Source organism: Hakea prostrata, chromosome 3, assembly GCF_041222555.1.
Source record: "Hakea prostrata isolate BN-2017 chromosome 3, UWA_Hpros_2, whole genome shotgun sequence".
Classification (NCBI taxonomy): domain Eukaryota; kingdom Viridiplantae; phylum Streptophyta; class Magnoliopsida; order Proteales; family Proteaceae; genus Hakea; species Hakea prostrata.
In genome coordinates this window covers 9613230-9634718 of record NC_142602.1, presented here as the reverse complement: position 1 = coordinate 9634718, position 21489 = coordinate 9613230, and the positions used below count along the sequence as shown (strand labels likewise).

The following is a 21489-nucleotide window of genomic DNA, read 5'->3' as shown; positions in this document are numbered from 1 at the left end:
ATACCATTTTCAATAAATCTTATTCTCATTTATAAAAAGAAAAAAAAAACATTTAGATATTCATTTTACATTTATTTCTTGGTGTGCTTTTTTAATGGAAAAATTACATATAAACTCCTTGAATTTCAAATTAACTACATATACTACTCTTGAAATTTCTCAATTTACCATGTTTTAGGGAGTCTTTTACTATTTTTTTTATGTTGGTATACATTTATCCCATCATTTAACCCAACACTTAATAGCAAATGGATAATTCATTTTTTTCAGGAATAATAGATATAATTGATTCAAAATTTATGGGGTTATATGCAATTTGCCCTTTAATAAAAAGGTTAAAATATATATTTAATATATTTGTTAATTAATAACATTATTATTTAACTCCAACACTTAATAGAAATAAGCATTTGTTATTAATTTATTTTTCTTAGATGTAATTGATTAAAAGTCTAAGAAGGTCTATACGTAAATTATGGATTTTTTTATCCCTACCTTCCTTTAACTTATTGAGTAAGATGTAACAGTCTTTTTTCCAAATAAAAACTATTCATACCTTATTGTCTTTAACCGCTAAATCGCTTACACCATATGCTTACTAAAAAGTGCAATTTTTATTGGAACTTTGACTCTTCATAGCTCAAACTTGACCATTGAAACAACTTATAAATCAATTGTTAAATGGAATCAAATCAAACCGTTTAAACAATCACGTACACAAGTTGAAAAGAAGCTATGAATCAATTGTTAAAATCAGCTTTTGTTTAGAGTGTTTTCTATATATCTATTTTGTTTTTTGGTAATAATTTGCACTTTTTAGTAAGCGTGTGGTGTAAGCGATTTAGCGGTTAAACACAAGAAAGTATGAATAGTTTTTATTTGGAAAAAAGACTGTTACATCTTACGCAAGAAGTCAAAGAAAGGTAGGAATAAAAAATTCATATATCTATTTCTTATATTACAAATGTAGTGTCAAAGAAAGTCCACAACAACAAACTTTTAATGGCTCTGATCATGGATGAGAAAGGATAGTTTGTTTAAGTGGAAGGAAGACAGGAAAGTGAAAGAGTTGAGTATTCAACAATATTGAATCTTCCATGGGGGAGTAGGAGCTTCTATTTTTCATATAGTTTTGAATCTTCTAAGAAAGTGCAAAGGCATGGCTAAGTTTCCAAAACGATATGGTCTAGTGGGTTATTATTATTATTTTTTTTTTGTTGCCAACCCCGGTTTTCAAGGCTTTGTACTGATTAATCCGGTGTTCGACCGGGGTCGCACACTTGGCTGTGGTGGGTGAGTCTCCCAGCAGAAATTTTTTGTATCCACAAGGTTTCGATACCGAAACCTTGCTTAAGCGGACCAAGCTACTTACCACTTGGACCAACCCCCGTTGGTCTAGTGGGTTATTACTTATTAGTTGAAGACATTAAGTAAACTACAGGAAGAGATCTGATGGATCTTTTAATAAGAGAAGAGATAAAACCTAACCCATCAAAATAGAGAACAAAGACTTTGTGGGTTACGTTTGGATTTGAAAGAAAGAGAACAAGAAGTAAAGTCATAAACAGAGACTTACAAATTGATAATGGTGCCATATGTGTAAAAGGGTGAACTTAAAAGCCAAAGTGAAATTGTTCGACAGAACGAGAGATAAGAGAAAAGAGTACTCTCTCAAAAAAAAAAAAAAAAAAAAGAGACTAAAGGCCGAGGAGCTAAGGGGCTCATATATATATATATTTTTTAATTTTTCATGGAGACTAGGTGAAAGTAATACACCTATTATAATGTGTGAAAAACCAGTACTTGTCCACTTGGATCTCCTTCTCCGGTTTTTTTAATTTTTGAGTACATTGTTGATATGTTGAATTTATCAAGAGCACGTAAAGACATATAAGCATTAAGTCTCTTCAAGTCTATTGCGTTAGGTGTTCAAAATCAACAATTTTTTATCTACAAGAAATAAAAATTATAGAACTAATATATCAAAAAAAATTGGCATGTTGATGAATTTTAATGGATTGTCTCTGCTTATTCTCCTCCGCTTTTTGACATATGTAAAATGAATAAAAACAAAACATTAAAAGATTTTATAATGATAATGCACTTGTTAAATATTTACTAAGCCCATATTTCAAATGACAAAGGCTTTGAGAGACTTGTTGTTTGCATATTTCAAAGCAAAATAATAAATAAAAAAAAAATGGATACTTGGGAGGTTTTCTTATTTTTTACATTTAAATTGATTTTATTTATTTATAACGGGTTTAACCGGTTGGTTAAGGTTCAAGCTGGTTTCAGGCCAAACAATTCGGGCTAACGGGCTACACACTAGTTGGCTCGGCCCAGCCCAAACCATTATGGACTGAGGTTGTTCAACCCAAACACAACCCATTAAATTTTGGTTCGGACCGGCTATACGGCCAGTTTGGGTTAGGTTTTGACCCTCCTACCTTGCATCAAACTATACACATGTCAAAAAAAAAAAAAAAAAAAGTCTCTAGGAGAAAAGAGTGATTGGTCGATTACCATCAAGATTCTTTCACTTGTTATTATTTCTTCTTTGTGGTACATTTATGTTGTTATTTGATGTTACACGTCACAATTTATGTTGTTATTTGATTTTACACGTCACTTCATCGGTGTTTCATTTTTTTTGGGTAATAACTAATAACAGTAATATTCTCTCACTTTTTTTTCTTATATGGAAATATTTTTTGTTGTTGATGTAGAGGTTCGTGTCTTACCCTACCCTAGGCCATCTGTAAACTCGGAAGCAAACGAGATTTATGCTTCATAAGATTATGGTTTTGAAAATGAAAAATAACTTTTTTCTTTTAATGGTATAAGTGTAAGTGAATAATAACGCATACCAAGGATCTTGCCTTTCTTGGCCTGAGAGCTATCTGGCCCTTTTTCCCCCTTCCCTTCCTCTTTGGTTCTTCCCCGATTTGAGTTCCCAACTCTACCTGGTATACGTTTGGCGCTCAAATCCAAGTTTCTCAAATTTCAGGTTCTGTTCTCCTGTTATTGCTATTGATGTTTCAGATGATGCAGTAACTGTGTTGGATGAATCACCAACTTGCTGGCTTAGTATTAGCGTTAGTGAGAACATATGTCAAATACAGCCGAAACTGTCAGCATTATGGAACATTCAAGGGAGCTTGACAAGTTGAGGAAAGAGCAAGAGGGCGTTGTTGCGGAGATCAACAGAATTCATAAAAAACTTCAAACAAGTAGGTTTTTGCAACTCCCAATTTGCTAACTTTTTCTTTCTCACAACGATGTATTTTTTTCTTTGTTGAAATAATTATCATTCGATCCTTGATATATTGTTTTTCTAATAATTATAATTATTGTCAGATTTTTATCTATTTTAATTTTCTTTGATGATCCTTTAAATTCTTTAAATGTTTTTTGAACTTCTTGAATTCTATACGTCCACTGAAAGTTACTTGTTAGATTTACCTTTAGTTAGTTAAGAAGGTCTAGGTTCTAGTAAATTTGATGTGTCGAAATGTCTGAACTGCTCGTTGTTCTTTGCTGTGCTCCTCAACGTGATCCTCTCTGAAATGCTTTTCTGTACTGCATGAATGCTTGTTAGGTGCATATTTACGGTGCCTTTTCTGAAATTTATGTTTGTTTGATCTTCTAACGATTTGCTTATTCTTGTATTCATTCGAAAATTTCTATATTGTAAAAGTTATCAGTTTTTCTTTTCCCCTTTCCAGATAAATTGTGTAAATTCTACATTTACGTATAAGATTTTTCATTTAGGTTATACCTGATTGCAAGGCAAATGAAGGGAAGGGAAGTAAAATCAAATCAATACTAAAATGGAAAATTTAGGCCCAAAAGAAAAGGAATGTTACTTTTGAAATTATTATCTCACATAGTACTATGGCAACGCCAAAATGTTTCAATTCTTGTCACATTTCAGTTCTACTACATGAAATTTTACTTTGTGACTGTATCTTTCTTTCTTCCTTTTTTTTGGGTAACTATATCTATAATGCCACGAATTTTTTTTTCTTGGTAGCTAACATCTTCAACTTTAATAATATAGTAGAATGGGTTAAAAACCCTCAGTTGTAGCTCAATGGAGAGTTTAGTTTGTTATTTCACTTACCAGATTTGATCACCATCAATTTGCTCAGTTGATGACTGCCATTCAAGTTGGTTGTTAGAAAAGTTTCTGTGGCTTTTTGTGCTACATTTCGTGAACTTGATCCACATGGGATGTAATTTATATTATTCTTTATGCAATTTCTACGGCGGATAGATACCAGGTGATCTGCATCAACAGCATGCACGTCCATTATTCATATTTATAAGGGGAAATGTTCTATTTTATGCCTGCCTAATAAGAAAGTGTACTGACTGCTTTTTGTGGAGGAAAGTTACAATGATGTGTCACTAAACTTGCATGCAATAATAATGTGTCAGTGAAGTACATGGTATTATATCATACATACGTTTTGCTAGTTACAACATATGCTAGGTGTCCTGCAGTCATCAACTATGACTCTGCCTTTGTATGGAAACTTAAAGGCTTGGTTAGTTCTTGTTGCTATTCTAAATAAATGGATTTTGAATGATATGATGTTATTTTACCATACTAAATAGTTGTGTTATTTCCATAAAGAAATAGCTTTTGTCCAAAAATAGAAACTAGAAGCAGCATTAATGATAGTTTCCTCCCAAAATTGCCTGATGCCTATCACAATTTTTACCTGTATTTATTTATCACAGTTGAAGACTGTATAGCTGATTATGTTTTAATAGAGACATTATATGGTGGTGTATCCTTCATTCTTTTTCTTCTTCTCTACCCCACTCACACTTGACGATATGATAGCGAAGCAAAACTATCACCATTACAAGTGAAACAGCAGATCAAGATGAGACAAAGACTGAAAGAGCTATGGTTAGTTCCATAAATGTTGATCGAAAGCTCTGTTTTTATACTGAGATTGAAAACAAATATTATTAGAGCGATTTCCCTGCCTAGGCGTTGATTGAGGAACCGTACTCTACCCATATTGATTCCTATGGAAGTTGTAAGCTGAGATTGAATGATGAAATAAGGATCTTTCAAATTATTGATGAACTGACCCAGGGAATTCCCGGAGGGGATTCTCTCTTGCTGAGAGAGTGAAAGGTATTCAAGCTTGAGTCAATTTCGAATTGGATGAGTCGAAATGACGCGACAAAGAATTCCTTTGGACCATCTTCCTCTGCTATATTGCTGTGGTCACCTCCATTAGATGGTTGTATATCCTTTCCTGCTATATTATTGTGGTCACCTGCAAAGTTCCACCATTTGATTTTATCCTTTCCTGCTATATTATTGTAGTCACCTGCAAAGTTCCACCATTTGGTTTGCTTTATGAGGAAAAAATAGAACCTGTCATATTTAGTTTTGATGCATGCAGTGAATCTGATTGCTTTTTTGTCATGTCATTATTTATGGAGACCTCTATGTCGGCACTGCTAAATAGTTGGCTTTCGATTGGCTCATATTTCCTTAGATTTCTTGTAATTCTTCGTTCGGAACTGTGGTTTCCTATCTTTTGTCTTCTTGTGTTTTCCGTGGTGGTTGTCCTAGTGAGTTTTCTGAAGTATTTATATAGTTTCCTATAAATCCATCATCTTTATTTCATCTAGGATCTCTTGCTTGTCAATGCAGGTCCTGAGTTGATCGAGAAGTCAGGTGATGACATGCTGGTGAAGCTTCGGGAATTGTATCAAAAGGCTAAAGAACTTACAGAAAATGAAGTCAAGTATGTCTAGAAGTATAATCAATGTGACAATGTTACAGGAGTTTATGTGTGTACTGTATAGGAAGAAAAGAAAACTAGGGGCGGGCCATGGCGCAACAGTTGGTGGACAACAGTTGTAGCCCTGAGGTCAAGGCATCGAAACAGCCTTCCAGCATAAGTTGTTGGTGTTAAGACTGCGTAGGAAAACTGTGCCCCTGGATTCTGCTTGTTCGGAAGCCTTTGGCACTGGGTTCGCTGTTTAGGAAGAAAAGGAAACTAATTAGTATGATCATACAAACAGAGGAAGTATTGTATCCTGTCAAATATTGGATTATTTTGCATACTTCTTTGAGTCGCCTCCTTCAAGAAATTTGTGGGGGAAGGGAGAATGTGCTTTTATGACTGTTCTTGTTTAGTAGTCCTAGTGGATCATTGCTAGCTTGCTTATTCTTGGAACATCCTTTTCATTATGCCTGGAACATCCTTTTCATTTTGGATTTCTTTACTGCAGTGTTTCAAGCTCATTGATGACTGAACTGGATTCTTTTATGCTACAGTGTGGGCATCGCAGAAAAGGTTTGAGCCAGAACTCATAATGTATGTTGTATGGCTTTGTGAAAATACTGGTATTTGATTCTGCCATAATAGAAACCTCATAATGTTTTGGATATGACTTCATGACTTCTAGGGTATGTATGGTTGGCTCTCTGCTTCTAAAGCCTAGAATGTTGGTGGCTTTTTATTCAGAATGATTAGTTGACATAAAGATTCATGAAGATATCCTATAAATTGGCAATAGCAATTGCCTGGTTGACTAGGCGTTTTCCAAGATTAGTTGATTGATTGTAGGTGATGTCTTGCTATCCAGATTTGTTATATGCCTTGGTCTCTTTTGTTCATACCTTACTTCCAAGCTCCTGCCAAAGCCTTGGGTTGCCTATATTCCATGACAACTATGATTTTAACAGAGAAGTTTGTAAAATTTTTGGAAACATAAAAGAATATCAAACTAAGATATGAATAAATTGGCCTAAAACGTTCTTGCTTAAGAAAGAAGTGATTTCTTTCACCATTGAAAATTAAGGGTTGGTGGTATTCTGAAAATTTTTTGAAAACTTTTTTTATTTTTTATTTTGGTTAAAAAAACACTAGAAAACTGATATGCATGGATCCCAGTTGTAGCCTTGAGGCATCTTAACAGCTTCCCAGCAAAAATTCTCGGAGTAAAACTGCACAGGAAAACTGCCCCCCCAGATTTTGTTTGTGTGGAAGCCTTTGGCACCAAGTTTGCCCTGTTGAATAGATTTGAGATGCAAAGAACCCTATGAGATTGAAGAATACGTGCTCGATGACGTCTAAAGAAGATGTCCATCTGCAGGCCATGAATCCCCATGGCCAAACAGTAGACTGCTGTCAGATGAAATTCAATGCATTAAAGTGTCTGTTCCAACTACTTGTCAATCATATCAATAGATGACAATAACCCCTTTATGTGTGTGCCCATACCAATATACCATAGCTCTGCATGTGTCATGTCACTGTCATCATTGTGTGGCACCAAGGGGCACACCCAACTTGTAGAAGCACAACACGACATACCACAAACCAGTTGCACTTCCTGGTGATTGAACACCCGACTTCTTGGTTCTGGTACTATGGTACAATCACTTATCTTAAAAGCTCGCTATCAAGCAAGGGCCACCAACAACGTATATACACATGGGTCTTTTCTCTTATGTCTTGATTGTCATGATTCATGGTATATCTTCTTCGCAACGGCTTCTGGTACTCTGATTATGATTGCTACACTAAGTTAGATATTAGTTGAACCAATTCAATAAATGAATCATAACCCAAATAGGTTGCCAGAACGTCAGAATAAGAGACGTAACCACAAAAAGTGTACGGAGTGTTAATCAAATCCTAGTCAGCATTGATTACTACAATCAGTGCTAAAACTCTTATAATAGTGGCTATTATTGTTCCTGCTGGTAGTAACCCCCCCCCCCGGCGGGTCATCGTCAAACCAGTAGAGGTGTTTCCATGTTTCTCACCCTTAAGATGGTGAGGTCTGCTTTGACTTCCCACCACAACGCCTAGCACCCGGAGTTTCTGCTGAAATTTTTCTTGTCATGTAAAGTTAATGCTTCAAGCTAATCGATGATGGCCTGGTAAATCAGTAAATTGACTTAGAAAAAAACCTGATACAGTAGTGATCTCTCACAGTCTGGTTACCATATGATGGATGTAGTTTGATAGTGGCTTCTTCATTATGATCGGTTGTTGCACAGTCAATCTCATTGTGTTTAACATGTTGGTTGGACTACTTTATAACATATTTCTATGTGTGTGTATATTTGCTGCCTTTTATTTGTCAACACCCCAAGTAGGCCACTAAATTGCTTAACATGGAAGGGAAAAGCATTTCCTCCTGTTCTAGACTCTGTTGGCCTGTTAATTGTCTGGTTTTCAACAGTTAAGTTTATTTCTATTAGTAGTCTCACCTAGATTTATTTGGTTGATTCCTTCTAGATGGAAGTGAACCAAAAAAGAAACGAATGAAGGCTGATTCAGATATGTCAAGACTCCCTTCTGCGGTATCCATGCGTAGCCAACTTGAGCTGGCTGCTAGTCTAAAGGGTGAACAGGTATTTTAATGATTATGCAGAAATTCATTTAATGCCAATGTTTCAAAATACCTACCTAAGAATCAAAAGTTAACAGTTCTCTCTCTCTCTCCCCCCACTTCCCCACCCACCTCTTATGGTTTTGTTCATTGAATGCAGATTTCTCCTTTTCTGACTCTTTTTTCCATGAAGTAGTTGATTTTTAACTGAAGTTGTTGGCTTCAATTATTATATGTTTTCAGGTAGCAGCGAGGGTCACACCTGATGGAGCTGAGAAACACGAGTGGTTTGTTGTAAAAGTAATCCATTTTGATAGAGAAGCAAAAGAGTAAGCTCAGTTGTTTACTAAGGGAGTTGTTCTATTTTCTACTGGCACTATGACTAGAGGGAGTTACACTTCCATTTTTTGTTCACTTTCCTCCCAGTTTTTATTTTGGATGGTGGAGAAGAGTAGGCAAGCTGACAAGAAGTCTCCAGTTTGTTAGTAGGCACTTAAAAAATTCAGTAGAGGAAGAGGATTTTTTTCTTTCTCTTCCTTGCTTGCTTTTGAGGGATTGGGTTTTTTTTTTTTGGAAAGGGGGAGGGGGGGGAGGTATAATGATTGGTGACTTAACAAATAAACTTTGCGTCGGCATCCTTGACAACTGGTGGAGGAAATGAACATGAATCTGTGTTGGACTGAGTAGCAAGAAGAGCTGTGGTGGAATTATAAACAGACTTCCAATTTGTTGGCTCACTGTCGAATCCGTGAAAATAGCAGCTGGCCTAAAAGGCCCATGATATGAGTAGCCAATTCACACCAGGTTGTCTTCCTCCTTTTTTGGCCCCAGAGGATGGCCCACCCAGTCTTTTATTGTCTTAGTTAGATATCCACACTTCCTTCTTTGTATTTAGCTTCCAAGTCATCAGTCTAACGGGGAGGTATTGAGAATAAGAAACTGGGAACAGCTGGAGTTTTGACAGGGTTTTCCTGACTATTCACATTCAATAGATCAAAGTGGAGAGAGCAATTATTCCTGTTTGATAAATCCATTTTATCTGAAAAGAACAGCCATTTTTAGACGAGGGAGTTGGTAGGAGAAACAAATTTGAGTTTATCAAACGTTTCATTTCCATAAGTCACAAATTGTCAGCAACTCGGATATTTCCTCTTGGGGTATAAGTCATAACTTCTTGCCATGGAAGGTATAATTGATTAGTGTAGTTAATGTGATGACCAATCAAATTCATTAGTCAGGTGAATGATTTCAGGTCTTTACAGAGGAGGATGGAATTTTCTTCCACCTTAAGCCTTGGCTTTCTAAGTTGGATACTAAAATTCTGAATCCTGATTAGTAAACACATGGCTCTTTTAGACTTATGCTGTTGAAAGTATGTTGAGCCTTGTGTTGTGCATGTTGGTTGAAGAGTACAATGTTGTTAGCTCCCCCCCCCCCCCCCCAACCCCCTAAAGGAAAAAAAAAAAAAAAAAAAAACTAATCACCCCAAAGTAAGTTTTTATTTATTTATGTTATTCTTTCAATCCTTCCATGAAAGCTTTCAACATATCCAGTAGATATTTTTCAAGAAAGTAGAAAAACAGAAAACATCACTTTTACAGCATTGGAACCATAGGTACATCACATTGAACCTACTCTAGATTATTCCTTCTGCAACACTAATCCTATTACCTCAAAATCCAGTTTGCCTGATCTGTATTTCCATTCAACAAATATGGACTCATCGTGAGATGATACTTCAGTTATTTATAGGTCTTAGTCTAAAACATGCATCACATTATGTCTCTGGATTTTACACTTCCTCGGCATAGAAAACCATGTTGTATCAGCCTTCTTATGGTCCTTACAACCATGAATGGTGCTATTCAACAATCCTGTCTGAACTCTGAATATAATGCTGCTGCGGAGTGCGTATCTTTGATGAATATATCTTGCATTTAATTTGATTGGTCGAACTTGTGATACTTGGTTTGGCAGTAGGTTTTGAACTGGACTGGAATTGTCTACTTCGTTAATTTTTTGGACAGGACTGGAATTGTCTACTGCGTTAATTATTTTTCTTCTGAAATATTGAGTGTCAAGTTACAATTCAAGAAAACATAATAAAAACTTCTATTTGTCATTTGGATTAAAAAAAAAAATTCCATTTGTATATTCATTTTGCTGACCCTTGAACCAGTATAATCTTGAATTAAGTTGTTAATGACTCATGATTCCCAAGTTGTTATCCATGAAATGTTTATTCCTCATGTACTCCTATGATCCATTATAATCGCCAACTTAGGAATTAAACGACCATTAACATCACTTTTCCTTTAAAGGATGCAGAACGGTGTTCAAATCTTTATTCTCAACTGAAATATCTAGTCATGCGTACAATGCAGCTGAGGCTGGTCCTTGTAACTGGATTGGCTATGTCTACCCTGTCCTGCAACTCCACCCATCTTATATATTACTTCTTCCCAAACATTTTGCTCTAATTCCTTGACTTTCACCATTTAATCCTTCTTCCTCCAAATGTTGCTTTGATTAATATTTACCTGAATGACCCATCATTTTCAATTTTCTTCGTTGTCTACCCTTGTGCAAGTGTTCGTGTTTCTGATTTTTTCTCTTGTCTTGCTTCTTGTCCATCTCACAGCTGCATATCAGCTAGTATGATTTTATGTCTGTTATTTCTTGGTTCTATCAAAACTTTCCCTCCAAGATTGGTTTTATATGACATTCTTTGTAATATAGTTTGGAAGTTGTTCTCCTTATTCATTAAACTTCAAATCCTTATGCAGATTTGAGGTTCTTGATGAGGAGCCCGGCGACGATGAAGATGGTGGGGGCCAGAGGTAAACTTCGTTCTTGTAACTGTACCTTGGATTTTTCCTGATTAAGTGTTCCTTTCATTTCTCACTATAGTTTGGATGAACTTCCTCTCTTTTATTCAATGTGGGCGGTACGATGGTGTTGAAATCATTCAACCAAACGGACAGAGATTTGTTTATTGTATGTGAAAATTCTCCTAAGCTTGCTAATATGGACAAAACCCTATTTTCATTCATTGGTGACTCTTCAATATTTTTAGTGGAATAATTGATGAGTCATCATGATTATTAATGAGAGGACCATCGATGTGTTCTGCCAGTAAATCCAATAGATGCTTATTATCTGGCATTACATTGTCGAAGCACTTTCAGATGTCAGCATGTGCTAATTGCTGCAGCATGCTCCTGCCCCACCTCTAGCCAAGACTCTTTGAGGGAAAGACCTTTTCTCCTCCTTGATACTGAATTCCACTGGAGTAACATGCAAACAAGAAGTGTTGTAGCGGATACAAGAAAGTAGTTCCCTTGGTAGCTTCTCCTTCAGGGGATATCTTGAAATGACAAAGTCTGAAGCTGGTTCCTGAATCACCAAGAGATGCTCCACAGGGTGGTTGAAGGTTTATGTTGGAGTAATCCCCCCTTCCCCTTTTGTCTCTCCCCCCCCCCCCCCCCCCCCCCCCCCCCCCTCCCCCCCCTCCTCTTTCTCTTAACTGATCTCTACGGTCTGTTGTGTGTTGGGTTTTCTTCTTCCTTGGGTCCTTGGTGCTTTCTTTGGTCGGTCTGGTGGTTGTGTTTTTTTGGTTGTTTGGGTTTTTTCTTCCTTTGGTTCTTTTTGTCTTCCCTCGTGGCTGTGTCTGCTTTTGGGTTGGTGGTTCTCGTTCCGGGTTTCTGGTTTTTGGCTTTGGTCTTCGGTTTTTGGTGCGGGTTTCTTTTGGTTTTCTCGCTTTTGTCTTCTTTTTCTTTTTCGGATGAGCATTTTTCTTTCGTGGCCTGGCCTGTTTCTTCCTCTGGGCTGTAGTTGTTGTGCAGGTTGCAAGGTGATCCGGCTTACGCACACATGACTTGTGGTCTTGGTATGTGCTTAGTCCCGACACTGGTCTGGTCTTCCCGTTGGTGGTTTGGGGGTCTCTTCCTTCTTTGTAGTCCGGTGGATTTGGGTCCTGCTGTGGATGGTGGCTTGTTTTGGTGGCTGATTTCTGGTGAATCGGAGATCCTTCTTTGGCGTGGTGGTGGGTGTGGTTCGCTGCCTTGGTGCTAGTTTTGACTGGCAAAGCTGGTGTTGAGGTCTTCGGTTGGTTGTGTGGCTGTTCGCGGGGTTGGTTTCTGTTGGGCCGGGGGTCTATTTTGTGCTGTGGGTGGGTGGTCTTCTGTTGATGTTTTGGAGTGGTAAAGTTTAGTTCCTGGAGGATTTAAGGTGGAAACCTATTTCTCTAGTTTACTAAATGAGCATTCTTCAAGCACTTATGTTTGCGATTACACTTTTCACCGGCCCGTGTCCCTTATTCGTAGTTTCTGTCCGTGCTTTAGGGGTGAACTTGGCCCGGTCTATGTCCCTTGGTTGGGGCTTGGCCCTGGACTGTTTGGTTGCTGGTTGTTTTAGATTATGAGCCGGGATGCCGGATGTTGGAGGGAGTGTTGTGGTTCCATTTACAAAAATAAAGGAGATATTCGTTGTAATACTATGAGGCATTTTGATGAGCCATCGATGATTTGGGAGGTTTGCCCGTTGGCCTTCTCTTCGAGCCTTTGGGTTTTGCCGGTCTCCGGGCTTTTCTTATTGGGACTTTGGAGGTTGTGTGCCTTCTTGGTTTTTTGACCTGGCTTTGATAGGTCCCTGGCGTTATTTGGCGTCTGAGGGTGTTGCGTTTGTAGATATAGTTGGATTGTTGTGGTTCGGTGCTGTGTTGCTGGGGCTGTTCCGTCTTGGCTCTCGGGTCCTTTAGCCCATATCTTTTGCCGGTTGGATGTTCCGCATTCAGTGGTCCCCGGTGTATGCTTTTGCGGATGTATTGTGTTGATTGTGAGCCCAAGTGGGGATTAATACCTTAGGATCTGGAGGTGGCTTTGGAATCAAAAGGCTTTAAACTTAGTGCTCGAAGACGAATATCTAGTTTGTAACTTTAGTCATGATCGGGCAGATGTGGTGGTGTCTTGCGATAGAGTTCTCGGTGTTGTTTTGGTACCTGGTTCATCTGTGGGTGTTTGGATGGGTTTCCCGTTTGGGTGGATGGTGGGGGTGCATCCGGGGTCTTTGTGTCGCGTATTCCATTGCTTGGTTTTATGGACCGTTGTCCGCCGCTTGTGTCGTCGAGTGTTGGGCTGTTGATCTTCGATCTCGGTGCGTGAGATGCTGTGGTGAGTGGCACTAGGATGGTGTCGTCTTTGGTTGGTCGGGGTTGCTCCCTGTGTGCTTGAGAGTCGTTTGGGTGGCCCCCGTTCCGGAGCCTTTGCTCCTGTCGGGGTGTTATCCATATTGGGCTGGGCTGGGGTGACCTAGTACCTTGGAGGTGGTGGGGATTGTTGCTTGGCCTTGTTCTGCTGGCCTTGCGCTGTTGGAGGGCGTCCTGTGCCGCCCCATTTGTTGGGAAGGGCTTTTGTTGTTGTTGTTGTTGTGGTGGGGCCTTTTTCTTTTCCCCCCCACACCGGGGGGGGTTTTTTTCGGGGGGGTGGGGGGGGGTTTCCCCCCCCGGGGGGGGGTTTGGGGGGGGGGGGGCCCCCCCCTTTTGGGCCCGGGCTGGGTTGTTATGCATGAACAAATTTCAATTGTTGTTCTCTAAAAATTTGAATGTGGAGTATGTGCTATCTGCAAGGCTGTTTGGCTTTATTTGGGCTGTCTTGTGGCATCTTGCATGTACGACCATAGTTATTGTGGACGTTTCTTCTGATAACTGATTTTTGGTGCCCATGGGAAAAGGAAATACTTTCTAAGATTAGGGAAGATGTCATAGAAGTTATTGTATCATCATCACTAAAGCAACACGCTGAGAACTACCAATCAACTTATGTAGGTCTTCTCCTGGAAGTCTTATTCTACGTGATTGATTGGCTGTTGGAGCCCTCCTTTTCCCCTACATTTATGATGATAGTATGATACCCAGGCTTTGATTCCCTTCCACTTCTGATGCCATTGATTTAATGTTGATTTGTCATTAACCATTCAGGTATCTTGGTCCTTGGATCAATCAATATAGAACATGATGTCTCTCAAAGATCAGAATATAGGTTGGATAAAGTGGAGATGAGCGTCTGGAATGTTATGGGATTCCTTTAAAGCTTAATGGAAAATTTTAAATGACGGTCATTGAGACTGGCTATGATGTGTGGCATGAAGTGTTGGGCTGTTGAGAAAGATCCACATAAATAAGTTAAGTGTAGCGGCAACAAGGGTGCTGAGATGAATGAGTGGCAAAACCAGGAATGATAATATCAGAGCTGGTTTGGAAGTTGCTCTGATTTGAGGGTGCTACAAGAACATCATCTGAGTGGTGTGGGTAATTTTTCTTGGGGTGGTGAAATGGCATGGCCATGTTTAATGAAGGCTTTTGGATGCTCCACTTTGGAGGACAAACTTTATTCTGTTTATAGATTTTAAAAGAGCCAGGGGTAGGCCAAAAATGACTGTAGGAGAAGTGTTGAAGCAAGACATACACAGTCTAGTTCTTGTTTCTATTTGTGTAGGAAGGGTTTTGTTATTGTTGTGTTTCTTTTCTGTTTTCCTTATTAGTTTGTCTTTGTTAGGTTCCATGCTACCAGCCCCATTTAGTTGGGATATGGCTGAGATGTTGTTCTATGAACCAAGCCCTGCAGGCATTCTAGGAGTTCTGGATATGGTATGGGTGATGTTCTCCAGATCTTTGCAGGGCAATAAGAAAATGTAGTAATTCAATCGAAGAATCTGGCACTCATTTATGCTCTTCCTTTGTTGAGTACTAAGGATCATTGGGGTAGGATTCTTCAGTCGCGATCAGCTGGTTAATTTTTAGCTAAGATTGTGCTGATTTGGCTTGTAGTCCATTCCATCCTTGCAATCTTCTTTCTAAGTTAATTTATTCATATTTATTTAAAATTGTTAGTTTATTTCTTGAAGTTGATTTCAACAATGAAGAACAAGTGAAGGTGTCAGATGATGACAGCGTTTTCTACATATTAAGAGGGAGAAAATGCTGTATCCTCTCTTGATTTATTTAGATGTTCAAATCCTTTCTCAGCATCTCCTTTTGTGGCTACTGCTTCTTTTTTTTTTTTTTGGGGGGGGGGCGTGGTGGTGTTTGTTGTGGTGTCACAAAGTGTTTCTTTACTTGGAAGCATGACCAAGTCACCTTTCCAGTTTGGTAATGGTAAGGAACCAAGGATTATGTTATGTTACCAGGAATTTCTATGCTAAAAGCATGCATCTCCAGCATGTGAATAAATGAGTATACAATATAGTCAGCAACTTAAAGATGAGATTTTAGGATACTAGGATGAATTCTCTAAGGATGGTTGGGATGTGTTTTGTTCTTATTTGGTCTGCTGTTGAATAAAATAAATATATATAATCTTGATGATGCTGTTGGTCTTTTATATATTTTTCAGAAAGTACAAGATCCCTATGTCAAGAATTATTCCATTCCCAAAGCGAATTGATCTTTCTAGTGCTCCAGATTACCCAACTGGTAAACATGTTTTGGCTGTTTATCCGGGGACGACTGCTTTATATAAAGCAACTGTTGTCACCCATCGCAAGGTAACAGTGCAGTATTTCATATTTCATGCAATTACCTGTTCCTTGAAATGCTTACAAATGAGACTGACTTGTTTATATTCCAAATGTGGCTCTTTGATGAATTTCCGACTTTCAGAAGAAGACGGATGAGTAAGTTGTTTATCTTATTTATTTTGAAGTTCAACTTTTTAAGAATTGCTAAGCATGAATAGCACAATGAATTATCCTGGGCTAACAATATCTACCTTTCTATAATGATGATATACCTTAGTTATTTTGGATAACAACTTGATTTACATGCCTTTTCGCCAGTTACTTGTTGGAGTTCGATGACGACGAAGAAGATGGGTCTCTACCCCAGAGGACAGTGCCCTTCCACAAGGTTGTTCCTCTACCTGAGGGACACCGGCAGTGATATTTGATCTCCATTTTGTGTGTATTTTTTTTTTTTTAGTCAATATTGGCTGTTCAGTTTCTTTTACAGCCAGGATTTACTTTGTATATCACCACCCAATGTCAGTTGTATAGCAGATTTTATGGGATTTTCTCCCTAATATAGTATATGTATTAGGGTAATTCAGAGAGAGATATTATATGATGACATTTGAGGTTGAAAGTTAAATCATGACTTCTGATCTCCATGTCGAAAAATCTCATGGATGTTGAATCTATCCTTTACCCAAACTGGCAACTTCCACTTTTAGGCAAAAATCAAATTACTCGTTTGCTGAATACAGCATACAGCATACAGCTTTTGTAAATGTCAAAAATTCCTGGATGTTTCTAAGAGGAAAAGGTAATAACATTTTGGTCTATTTGTCATAAACCCGCCTGAAGGGTTGGATTCTTTTCTTTGCTTTGCCAGGTGTAGAGTGATAGAAGTTTTTTTCTTTTTCTTTTTGTCGTTGGTTTCATGAGGACAGTCAAATATTTCCAGTTGACTTGTCAGTTGAAAAATCAAATTGTCAAATTAAAATATTCTTTGTGAATGTTCGAATCCAATTGGGATTTTCTATGGTTGCTGTATTTCTTTCATACATTTTTGTCACGCGTTATTTGCATCTTTTCACACACACAACACATTTAAGGGGAAGATTTATTGAGAAGAGCTTATCTTTTACCTTCGCCAGTGGAGTACGCAAAGGACGGACATCTATTTCAGAGCACCCCATCAATAATTGGAATTGGCCACCCAACTTACAAAATGAATATACATCACAATGGAAAACAAACCATCTTGAGGGGGAAAATCAACCAAACATCTACCTTGGGCGAGCTTCTTTTCAAGGACAGTCCAATATTTATTGCATGAGAATAAAAATAATTTGCCAATTTAGCAGTACATTAAGGTGGAAAGCCAAATGCTATTGAACTGAATAAAACATTGATCTGTACACTGTATATTCCACCCACTCATGAGCCAAGTTAATCTATGGATATACACGTGAATCAACCTAAGTATTAAACAAACCCAATTTCTCTCATCAGTGAACAAACTTAGCATCACCAATCATGTGTAGTATGTATCCATTCTTTAAATCATGGACAATTTTGGACTGCATTTTTCATGCCCAAGTGATTCCTAGAATTTGTTATCCGATTTCTCAGCAGAAGAACTCCTGAACTATGAGGTGGAAACATCTCCAAAAATGACAGCAATACTTATATCAAAATGCTCAGCATTCCCCAACATATTGCATCCATCCATAGAAACCTGTCCACTACCAAAATCTTTAGGTGGAAAGTCCCACCTCTCAACTCTTCCAATAACTTTGAACATGCTAACAGCTTTCTAGCGTACCAACGACTTGCCTTAATCAACTAGATTATTAGATATGTAAGCAATTGCAATATCATCCAATTAACATGATTGATTGCTCACCTTGGAACGACAAACCTTTGAATAACAAAAGGACAATACTTTCTCACGAGTTTCGGGAGGTATTTCCTTTAGGAGATCTGTTTTTGCTAGATGATGCTTACTCCTCAATTCATCCAATTCCTTATGTTGCATTTCCAACAAATGCTCCAATTTCTCCACAACGATTTTGACACCTTCCGGTCCCAGTTCCACCAAAACTTCATGATTCCCAGCCGGTAAATCAATAGAAGCATCATTTCTACTTTTTTCTCCAACAATCTCATCAGATGAAAACCTCTCATGTAGTTCAATGTCCATGTTCTCATTATTTCCAGAGGTCAGACCTGAAGTTTCTTCTTCTTGTTCGGATGAGGCCACTCCATTGGGATAATCTCCTACTGTTTTATCTATATATAGAGATTCCTCAGTATCTCTAACCAAATCACTATTACCATTTAAACTTTCCTGAGAAAATAAGTTTGATGATGAATGCTGAACTTGAGGGCTTCCACCAGGTATCTTGGAGGAGTCTGAACCATGATTACAACCTGGAGGAAGTTGATCAAAACCCAAATCATCTGACCTCGAGGATAAATCTTTATTTTCTAATTCAAAGTTACCAGAAATTGCATCCTGCCCAGCCATATTATCTCTTGAAATTTCTTTGGGTAACCACCCAGGAACATGGGCACGAATTTCAGCATCAATCATCCCAGCGATGGCTGTAACATCTTGATCTGTCAAGTCCAATTCCTGGACCATTTCACTAGCAACACTTATGGAGGTATCCTCCTCAATATCAAAAGGAAACTCAATGTTTTGGACATCACCTGTGGACCAAAAATTAGTATCATGGCTTATCAAGATGCTAGAATAAATAATATTGCCTTGGAGAAAAAATTGAATGGAAACACACTAGAAACCTGTAGAATCAGCAATGCGTAGATTGAGGAATATTGTGTTGGTGTCTTTTCTTTGACTTTCCACCATGAAATCTCGGGTCCCCTCAAATGCTTCATCTTTCTCACCACCTAATTCTTTGGGGGCACCAGAGAGAGAGAAGACAACAACTTCAGTTCTCTTATTAGCATAAATAAATTAAAGACCAAGATCAAAGGAAGGTGGTTTTGAATTTTAACCTAGATGAGAGGCTGGAGGTTGTAAAGATCGACCAACACTTCCATTCTCCTCATCTGGTAGTAGAAAGGGATCCATCAAAAGTTCTCTTGCAGCCAACCTCTCAGAAGCATTTGCAATGCATTTGTCAATAAATTGTTTTACTACTGGGTCCTTAACCTTAGCCAACGATGCAGGCTTGATTCCCTAAAAAGAAACAATTAATAAGGTCAGTTCAAGAAGGATCACTGAAAGTACCATCAATGCCACAACAACAATAACCAATAAGCCTATGTCCCAACTAAATGGGGTTGGCTAACCATTGAGACTACTACGTACATAAAATCTGCAAGTTTTGATACATACAAGTTATTAACACATGTTAGACTTTCTGTATAATAGACCAAACCAAATCTGTAGAGATCCAAATAATAAGATTTTCAACGCTTGCTAAGAAAAAGAGGCAGTTTTAAAGAAAAGATAATCTAATCAATCACACAGTGATGGGAAGGAGCTACTAGCCAAGAAGCTAGCTCTTGGAATTGGATCAGTCAGCGAAGTAGATACATAGAATAAAAGAACTTGAAATGTCTGACAACCCAACTGCAAATTAAAATTTTAGTCTGTCTTACTGAGGTCACTTTCTTGTATATTTGAGCTGCATTGCTGCATTCAACATAAGGATATTCCATTGTCACCAGCTCAAGCAAACACATTCCAAAGGCATAGATATCCACAAGCTCATTGTATTCCTCTTCATAAAGTTCTGGTGCCATGAACTCAGGAGTCCCTACAACCATACTCAAAAATTCAGTCTCTAAGAACAAGTTTACTTCAATGGTTAAATCCAAGAACTTAAGCAATTACTCACCAATGACACTGTGAGCAGAGCGAGCCTGTTGAAGAATGGCAGCAAGTCCAAGGTCACCAATTTTCACTTCACCTTGGTTTCCATTAACAAAAATATTATCACACTTCAGGTCTCGATGAATAACCGGTGGGTCATGACTGTGAAGATAGTGAAGGCCTGACAATATCTGCCTTGACCAATTCTTCAATGCTCTTAAATCAACATGCTTGTGCTTTTTACGGTACCTAGTGGAATAGGAAAATTTGAAGACATCATCACAAAGAAACCAGAAAATTGGGAAAGGAATCACAAATAGAAAGAGGAAAACCCCACTGGCGTAAAGTGCCTGAAGTAAAAATCTCAGTGATGAAGTTAATATTCTTCAGTTTCGTGTCGATCCATGAGTTGTAAAACTTAATTATATTCTTGTGCTTCAAAGTCTTGAGCAAATGGACTTCAGAATAGAGACGTTCCAAGTCCACTGAATTCTGCAAGAGCTCAGCCACCCTGACTTGATTCCAAGCTACTTCGATTCCTTCCAATTCATCAAAAGCTCTATAGCTGAAAAAAAATCAATTCATTAAGGACACACAATTTGCAAGTAATGGCAGTAATAAAGGATCAATTTATTGTCAATGGTGAAATAATTAGTTGAGCGAATTAAAGGGGAAAAAGATAAGAAATGGATACACTGTTTTGAATGCTCCCTTTCCTAAGACCTCATCATACTGCAAAGCATCAGAAAAGGCCAGCAGAAACCAAATAAGAACCCACAATAACAGCATCGATAAGGAAAAGGTAAGCTAATCATGAACAAACGAGAAACACCATAGACATCAAATTCTCAATTTTGATGATCTGTAATGAATGAGTATTGGTGAAAGAATCAACATTTGTATTTTATTTATGCTAACCAGTTTCCAAGCACTGAAAAGCAACGATCGCAGTTAAGATAAACAGGACTGCAGATGTGGAAAGGAGAAGACTAAATACTAACCCGACCATATCTACCAGTGGGGTCGATTTCGACGAACGCTGAATCATCGTCCGTTTCATGTTCGGGTGATGAATCCTCCAGCATTGTCGATGTTTTTGAAAGATAAGAAAAAGTAAAGCTAAAAGGAATAGCTCCTTGCAGAGAAGACAAAATATACTTTAACCCTAATTTCCAGATCAGGTCAATCCAATCAAATCAAATCCAAAACGAATTAGAAAGGGGAAACCAATAAGAGGATTGTGGAATCTCTATCCAATTAAGGAAACGGAGAAACCAAAAAGGAAGCGTTTGAACAGTTGAAGTTGGATAACCGATGAGAGATGTGGACAAAATTGCTGATGGATGGAGGAGCAGGTCAAGAACACAACCGGACGATTCAAAGGAAGGTGGAAATTGCGATTGAGATGACAGCGAACCCGATACGCCGGCTTACCGTAACGCTTTTGCTTATTATTCCCGTGACTCGTCAATATGTTGGTGTCGACAAGTCGGATCCGCTACCACCGAGAGCGAAGCGGGGCAAGATCCGACCAATTAGGGTTTAAGAACCGGGAATTGGATAACTATCTTACCGGTCCGACCAAAATAAAATCAAAATGCTGTTAAACCTTAATCTCGTCTAACCAGTTCGAATTGGTTGGACCAAATCTGCTTGCACCCACTGCCATTGTAGGAATTCATTCCCAAACAAATAAAAATGTTCTAAATAATATAACAACGGCTGTCATTGTTACAACGGTCTCTACTCTCTACCGTTGT

General features: G+C 38.2%; 1 protein-coding gene and 1 pseudogene across 2 annotated transcripts; one reads left to right on the top strand and one right to left on the bottom strand.

The window, feature by feature from the left end:
- Positions 1–2732: 2732 nt before the first annotated feature.
- On the top strand, positions 2733–16634 carry SGF29A (SGF29 tudor-like domain-containing protein). The gene is made up of 9 exons (XM_089148932.1): positions 2733–3233; positions 5687–5780; positions 6271–6335; positions 8292–8407; positions 8629–8714; positions 11172–11225; positions 15777–15927; positions 16043–16056; positions 16219–16634. The coding sequence occupies exons 1-9, from the start codon at positions 3113–3115 to the stop codon at positions 16319–16321; spliced, it is 804 nt and encodes a 267-aa protein (XP_089005058.1). The 5' UTR covers positions 2733–3112; the 3' UTR covers positions 16322–16634.
- An 896-nt stretch (positions 16635–17530) lies between these two features.
- LOC149020722 (putative serine/threonine-protein kinase WNK3) lies at positions 17531–21133 on the bottom strand (annotated as a pseudogene). The gene is made up of 9 exons (XR_016171998.1): positions 20731–21133; positions 20424–20461; positions 20067–20294; positions 19755–19978; positions 19516–19673; positions 18907–19090; positions 18691–18804; positions 17719–18597; positions 17531–17637 (listed from the first exon to the last, which is right to left on the bottom strand). The product of XR_016171998.1 is annotated as a putative serine/threonine-protein kinase WNK3 (transcript).
- Positions 21134–21489: the final 356 nt, after the last annotated feature.